The sequence below is a fragment of the Salvelinus namaycush genome, chromosome 15, assembly GCF_016432855.1.
Source record: "Salvelinus namaycush isolate Seneca chromosome 15, SaNama_1.0, whole genome shotgun sequence".
NCBI lineage: Eukaryota > Metazoa > Chordata > Actinopteri > Salmoniformes > Salmonidae > Salvelinus > Salvelinus namaycush.
Window position 1 is genome coordinate 11487011 of NC_052321.1, and position 6887 is coordinate 11493897.

Sequence of the window (6887 nt, forward strand, 5' to 3'; positions counted from 1 at the left end):
GAGATGAGTAGATGATTAGAGTAGAGATGAGTAGAGTAGAGATGAGTAGAGTAGAGATGAGTAGAGTAGAGATGAGTAGAGTAGAGATGAGTAGAGTAGGGATGATTAGAGTAGAGATGATTAGAGTAGAGATGATTAGAGTAGAATAGAGATGGTTAGAGTAGAGATGATTAGAGTAGAGATGATTAGAGTAGAGATGATTAGAGTAGAGATGAGTAGAGTAGAGATGAGTAGAGTAGAGGTGATTAGAGTAGAGATGAGTAGATGATTAGAGTAGAGTAGAGATGATTAGAGTAGAGGTGATTAGAGTAGAGATGATTAGAGTATAGATGATTAGAGTAGAGTAGAGATGATTAGAGTAGAGTAGAGATGATTAGAGTAGAGATGATTAGAGTAGAGTAGATTAGAGTAGAGATGATTAGAGTAGAGATGATTAGGGTAGAGATGATTAGGGTAGAGATGATTAGGGTAGAGATGATTAGAGTAGAGATGAGTAGAGATGAGTAGAGTAGAGGTGATTAGAGTAGAGATGAGTAGATGATTAGAGTAGAGTAGAGATGATTAGAGTAGAGTAGAGATGATTAGGGTAGAGATGATTAGAGTAGAGTAGATATGATTAGAGTAGAGTAGAGATGATTAGAGTAGAGATGATTAGAGTAGAGATGATTAGAGTAGAGATGATTAGAGTAGAATAGAGATGGTTAGAGTAGAGATGAGTAGAGTAGAGATGAGTAGAGATGATTACAGTAGAGATGATTAGAGTAGAGTAGAGATGAGTAGAGTAGAGATGAGTAGATGATTAGAGTAGAGATGATTAGAGTAGAGATGATTAGAGTAGAGATGAGTAGAGTAGAGATGAGTAGAGTAGAGATGAGTAGAGTAGAGATGAGTAGAGTAGAGATGAGTAGAGTAGGGATGATTAGAGTAGAGATGATTAGAGTAGAATAGAGATGGTTAGAGTAGAGATGATTAGAGTAGAGATGAGTAGAGTAGAGATGAGTAGAGTAGAGGTGATTAGAGTAGAGATGAGTAGATGATTAGAGTAGAGTAGAGATGATTAGAGTAGAGGTGATTAGAGTAGAGATGATTAGAGTATAGATGATTAGAGTAGAGTAGAGATGATTAGAGTAGAGTAGAGATGATTAGAGTAGAGATGATTAGAGTAGAGATGATTAGAGTAGAGTAGAGGTGATTAGAGTAGAGATGAGTAGAGTAGAGATGAGTAGATATGATTACAGTAGAGTAGAGATGAGTAGAGTAGAGATGAGTAGATGAATAGAGTAGAGATGATTAGAGTAGAGATGATTAGAGTAGAGATGATTAGAGTAGAGATGATTAGAGTAGAGATGAGTAGAGATGATTAGAGTAGAGATGATTAGATTAGAGTAGAGATGATTAGAGTAGAGTAGAGATGATTAGGGTAGAGATGATTAGAGTAGATATGATTAGAGTAGATATGATTAGAGTAGAGTAGATATGATTAGAGTAGAGATGATTAGAGTAGAGATGATTAGAGTAGAGATGATTAGAGTAGAGATGATTAGAGTAGAGATGATTAGAGTAGAGATGATTAGAGTAGAGATGATTAGAGTAGAATAGAGATGGTTAGAGTAGAGATGAGTAGAGTAGAGATGAGTAGAGTAGAGATGAGTAGAGATGATTACAGTAGAGATGATTAGAGTAGAGTAGAGATGAGTAGAGTAGAGATGAGTAGATGATTAGAGTAGAGTAGAGATGATTAGAGTAGAGATGAGTAGAGTAGAGATGAGTAGAGTAGAGATGAGTAGAGTAGAGATGAGTAGAGTAGAGATGAGTAGAGTAGGGATGATTAGAGTAGAGATGATTAGAGTAGAGATGATTAGAGTAGAATAGAGATGGTTAGAGTAGAGATGATTAGAGTAGAATAGAGATGGTTAGAGTAGAGATGATTAGAATAGAGGGGATTAGAGTAGAGGTGATTGGAGAGAGATGATTAGAGTAGAGGTGATTAGAGTAGAGATGATTAGGGTAGAGATGAGTAGAGTAGAGATGAGTAGAGTAGAGATGATTAGCGTAGAGATGATTAGCGTAGAGATGATTAGCGTAGAGATGATTAGCGTAGAGATGATTAGCGTAGAATAGAGATGGTTAGAGTAGAGATGATTAGAGTAGAGATGATTAGAGTAGAGGGGATTAGAGTAGAGGTGATTAGAGTAGAGATGATTAGAGTAGAGATGATTAGAGTAGAGTAGAGGTGAGTAGAGTAGAGATGATTAGAATAGAGTAGAGATGATTAGAGTAGAGATGATTAGAGTAGAGATGATTAGAGTAGAGATGATTAGAGTAGAGATGATTAAAGTAGAGTAGAGATGATTAGAGTAGAGATGATTAAAGTAGAGTAGAGATGATTAGAGTAGAGATGATTAGAGTAGAGATGATTAGAGTAGAGGTGATTAGAGTAGAGATGATTAGAGTAGAGATGAGTAGAGTAGAGATGATTAGAGTAGAGTAGAGATGATTAGAGCAGACATGATAAAAGTAAATTAGAGATGAGTAGAGTAGAGATGAGTAGAGATGATTAGAGTAGAGCAGAGATGATTAGAGTAGAGTAGAGGGGATTAGAGTAGAGATGTTTAGAGTAGAGTAGATATGTTTAGAGTAGAGATGATTAGAGTAGAGATGAGTAGAGATGATTAGAGTAGAGATGAGTAGAGATGATTAGAGTAGAGATGATTAGAGTAGATTATAGATGATTAGAGTAGAGTAGAGATGATTAGAGTATAGATGATTAGAGTAGAGTATAGATGATTAAAGTAAAGTAGAGATTATTAGAGTAGAGTAGAGATTATTAGAGCAGAGTAGAGTAGAGATGATTAGAGTAGATATGATTAGAGGAGAGGTGATTAGAGGAGAGGTGATTAGAGGAGAGGTGATTAGAGTAGAGTAGAGGTGATTAGAGTAGAGATGATTAGAGTAGAGTAGAGATGAGTAGAGTAGAGATGATTAGAGTAGAGTAGAGATGATTAGAGTAGAGTAGAGGTGATTAGAGTAGAGGTGATTGGAGAGAGAGATGATTACAGTAGAGTAGGGGAGAGAGATGATTACAGTAGAGTAGGGGAGAGAGATGATTACAGTAGAGTAGGGGAGAGAGATGATTACAGTAGAGTAGGGGAGAGAGATGATTACAGTAGAGTAGGGGAGAGAGATGATTACAGTAGAGTAGGGGAGAGAGATGATTACAGTAGAGTAGTGGAGAGAGATGATCACAGTAGAGTAGTGGAGAGAGATGATTACAGTAGAGTAGGGGAGAGAGATGATTACAGTAGAGTAGGGGAAAGATGATTACAGTAGAGTAGTGGAGAGAGATGATTACAGTAGAGTAGTGGAGAGAGATGATTACAGTAGAGTAGAGAAACTTTACAGTCACACACAATGTGGATATATATTTAGCGGTCACATCAGACATTGACAGACATAAAACAGTAACATCATTAAAATGTCAAGAACGTTTATCTTCCATTTAACTTTTCATCTCATAAACAGTCTTGTGAAAAGCAAACTGACAACCATGAAATTCTTTGGCTTGAATACAGAACCTGTGATGATATTCGAATGACATAGGCTCTATATGTTGTGTTTCTCCAGTACCTTGTCGACAGCAGCCACCTTGGCCCCTCTGTGCAGGAGCAGCTCTACTATCTCAATGTTCCTCATCTTGGTGGCTTTGATCAGAGGGGTCTCTGAATCCTGAAACACACATGATCATCATCATCATCATCATCTCAGACCTAGAGAATATAAGCAAGCAACGGTTTATTTGCAACTTTAATGGCTTGTGAAAAAATATTTTTGAAACAAGGATAACTTCATCACGATGTGTAGAATAGGGGAGAGAGAATATGTCATAGTGCAATGAAATGATTGTTAATTAATATAGAGCAGCTGTGGCTGTTCCTTACCTTGGTGCAACTCTCAGTGTCCGGGTTGCACTGGAGGATGTCTCTCACCATGGTGGCGTTCCCTTTCTCTACCGCCCAGTAGAGAGCAGTCTTACTGTCCTGTTTAGCACAGTTGAGAACATGGTCGTATTCATTGAATCAAATCAAATGTTCTTTGTCACTTGCTTCGTAAACAACCGGTGTATTTGTAAATTGTTTGTAAAAATTATGATAATGCCCTTTTCGTGTAAGAGCTGTTTGAAAAGATGCCTAAAACTTTTAGCATGTTTTGGTGGGATGGAGTTTTGGCCTGCCTGGTGACATCACCAGGTAAAATGAGTTAATAGACCAATAAGAGAGTTCCAAACCGCTCTGCCAATTACAGGTTGTTTTCAGTTTTCCCCTCCCTACTCAGACCACTCCCAGACAGTCCTAGCTAAACTCTTGCTTGAGAAATTGCTCTTTGCTAAGAAGCTGTTTTTTTGTTGTTTTCAATTAAAATGGGAAGAAAATATAACAGTAAGGTACTTCATTGTTACCCAAAAATGATTTGATATGGAGATAGAAACGGCTGCATTGGACTTTTAACAATGTGGATGTGTCACATTAGAGACTCCTACCTGTCCCCTGACGTCAATGTCGGCATATTTGTTCAGAAGGGCTCTGACGATCTCCACATGTCCTCCACGCACTGCTCCAATCAGCACAGTCTCCCCACTCTGTGTGACACACACAGGAAACACCACAGGCTTTCAATACAGCGAACACACACTGAATGATCCCACAACAGAGGAGATAGACTATACTGTAGAGCAGCTGATGATACTGTTACCATCAGCACATTTATCCATATAGCATGACCTTTATCATTCAGGTTGATATAATCCTGTCTAGACTCTACCCTGTGTATTGGCAGGGTTGTCAGGGCAACATTTCAGCTAATCTTTAGTGACTGGTGATGGTTGCCTACCCTGTCTGGTATGTTGACCCTCCTTTAAACTAACCATCTTTACCTACAGTATGTATCTCTTCCTATCTAGTCTATAGCAGTGGTCACCAACCTTTTCTGAGTCAAGATCCCTTTCACAGTCTAAAAGCTGAGATCTACTGCTCAAATTTGATTTTTACATTAACCTCACACAAACAGTTTTGTATGAATGAGGTTTGGGCAGTAGGCCTAATACATTATCACAGCATATTGGCTATATGATTGGCTTGTCAATATTGTTAATCAGACCATATTATATTTCAAAACTCGAGCTTTGATAACAAAATAGATCAGTTGGTTTAGCCCTTGTGGAGCATGAATTGAATTCATTTGTTTTTTATTTTACTGGACTGATGGTACCTGCATCTTTTTTACATTTATTTTTATTTTACCTTTATTTATACAGGTTTTTTCTCATTGAGATAATATCTCTTTTCCAAGAGAGACCTGGTCCAAAAATAGCTGGCTTAAAAAAAACACGGAGCTAAGTAACTAAAACTATTTCTACCATGACCTGTTCTCATTTTTGGTACTGTTAGAAGCAAATCAGAATGGGACCGTAATTTATACTTATTTACTGACCTGACTAAAAAAGAACAGAGATAAAATGGCATTTTACCCAACATGGCCTTATAAATCAGTGTATACCAGTGTTTCAGCCTACGCAAGGTCAATGACGACCAGCCAACACCTCTGTAGAGATCACAATGATGTGTTAGACGTTTCTGATTTGTAATGAACCTGAGGGCTGCATGATACACTCAATCAAGTGCTCTCAGGGTAGTGGCTGAGGCCTGCATATATATAACATCACTAAAATCTAAAACCGACAGTAATGTACATCGTACCAGCTCCTTCCTGGCCTCAAAAGAAAAACAAGCCTTATGCCGATAATAAAATCCTATTTTCAGCTTGAGCTTCCTTATCAAGTTCTCTACATGCACAGTGAAGCTCAGCTTATCATCAACCCAGACACAAACATATTTGTACACTTTGACTTGCTCTAGCCAATGTAGCAATGACATGATTTGTAACATATCTAGCATTTGAAAATACCTTGCATTTTGTTTTACCCAAATTTAGAATCAGCTTTAAATCATACAAAGTCTGTTGTATGATGTTAAATGCTCTTTGGGCATTTTCAAAAGCTAAAGATAAACTACTACCACTTGAATAAAGAACAGTATCATCTGCATAAAAATGAACATCTGGTGTTTCAATAAGATCCCCAATGTTGTTGATATACAAAATGAACAACAGTGGGCCCAAAATAGAACCTTGCGGAACACCTGAGCACACATCTATGGACTCAGATTTACAACCATCCGCCATTACACATTGTGTACGATTTGATAAGTAATTTATAAACCAATCTAGAGCATGACCAGTAATTCCACAACTTTTTAACCTTTGCACTAACACAGCATGTTCCACGGTGTCAAAAGCCTTCGACAAATCAATAAAAACAGACACACAATGTAACTTCTTGTCAAGAGCACAGTGGATGTCATTTAAAACCTTCAATGTTGCTGAAACAGTGCTGTGGCCAGACCTAAAACCTGACTGCATTCCATTTAAGTAGGTATTTAGCTGCCTACAAACTAAGGACTCCAGTACCTTTGACAGTACAGACAATTTTGATATGTGTCGATAGTTGTCAAGTAGCGAAGGATCTCCACCTTTCAGGAGAGGCAGTACAAAAGCAGATTTCCATAACTTGGGGATTTCCTTAACATCAAGCATGAGGTTAAAAATACATGTTAAGGAGGAGCAATGATGTCTGCGGCTAGGTGTAGGAGGCGGGGGTCTAGTTCATCAGGACCAGGGGATTTTTTTAAATCAATTTCTTTCAGGGCTTTACACACTTCTGAAACAGAAAAGGATGAAAAGGAGAACCTGGTGAAGGAGTGCACAGGGGTGTCAGGTAAATTTATAGGGGGCTCAATTATACCTTTGACCTTTTCAAATAAACTGCCTGCATG

At 37.9% G+C, this 6887-nt stretch overlaps 1 protein-coding gene across 1 annotated transcript in view; it reads right to left on the bottom strand.

The window, feature by feature from the left end:
- The window catches only part of LOC120060185 (kinase D-interacting substrate of 220 kDa B-like), a 104379-nt gene that overhangs the window by 72986 nt on the left and 24506 nt on the right, over window positions 1-6887 (bottom strand). Inside the window, exons 9-11 of the mRNA XM_039009321.1 lie at window positions 4538-4636; window positions 3939-4037; window positions 3628-3726 (exon numbers count right to left, since the gene is read on the bottom strand). Coding sequence (XP_038865249.1) covers window positions 3628-3726; window positions 3939-4037; window positions 4538-4636 — 297 coding nt within the window. The remainder of the gene's footprint in view (window positions 1-3627; window positions 3727-3938; window positions 4038-4537; window positions 4637-6887) is intronic.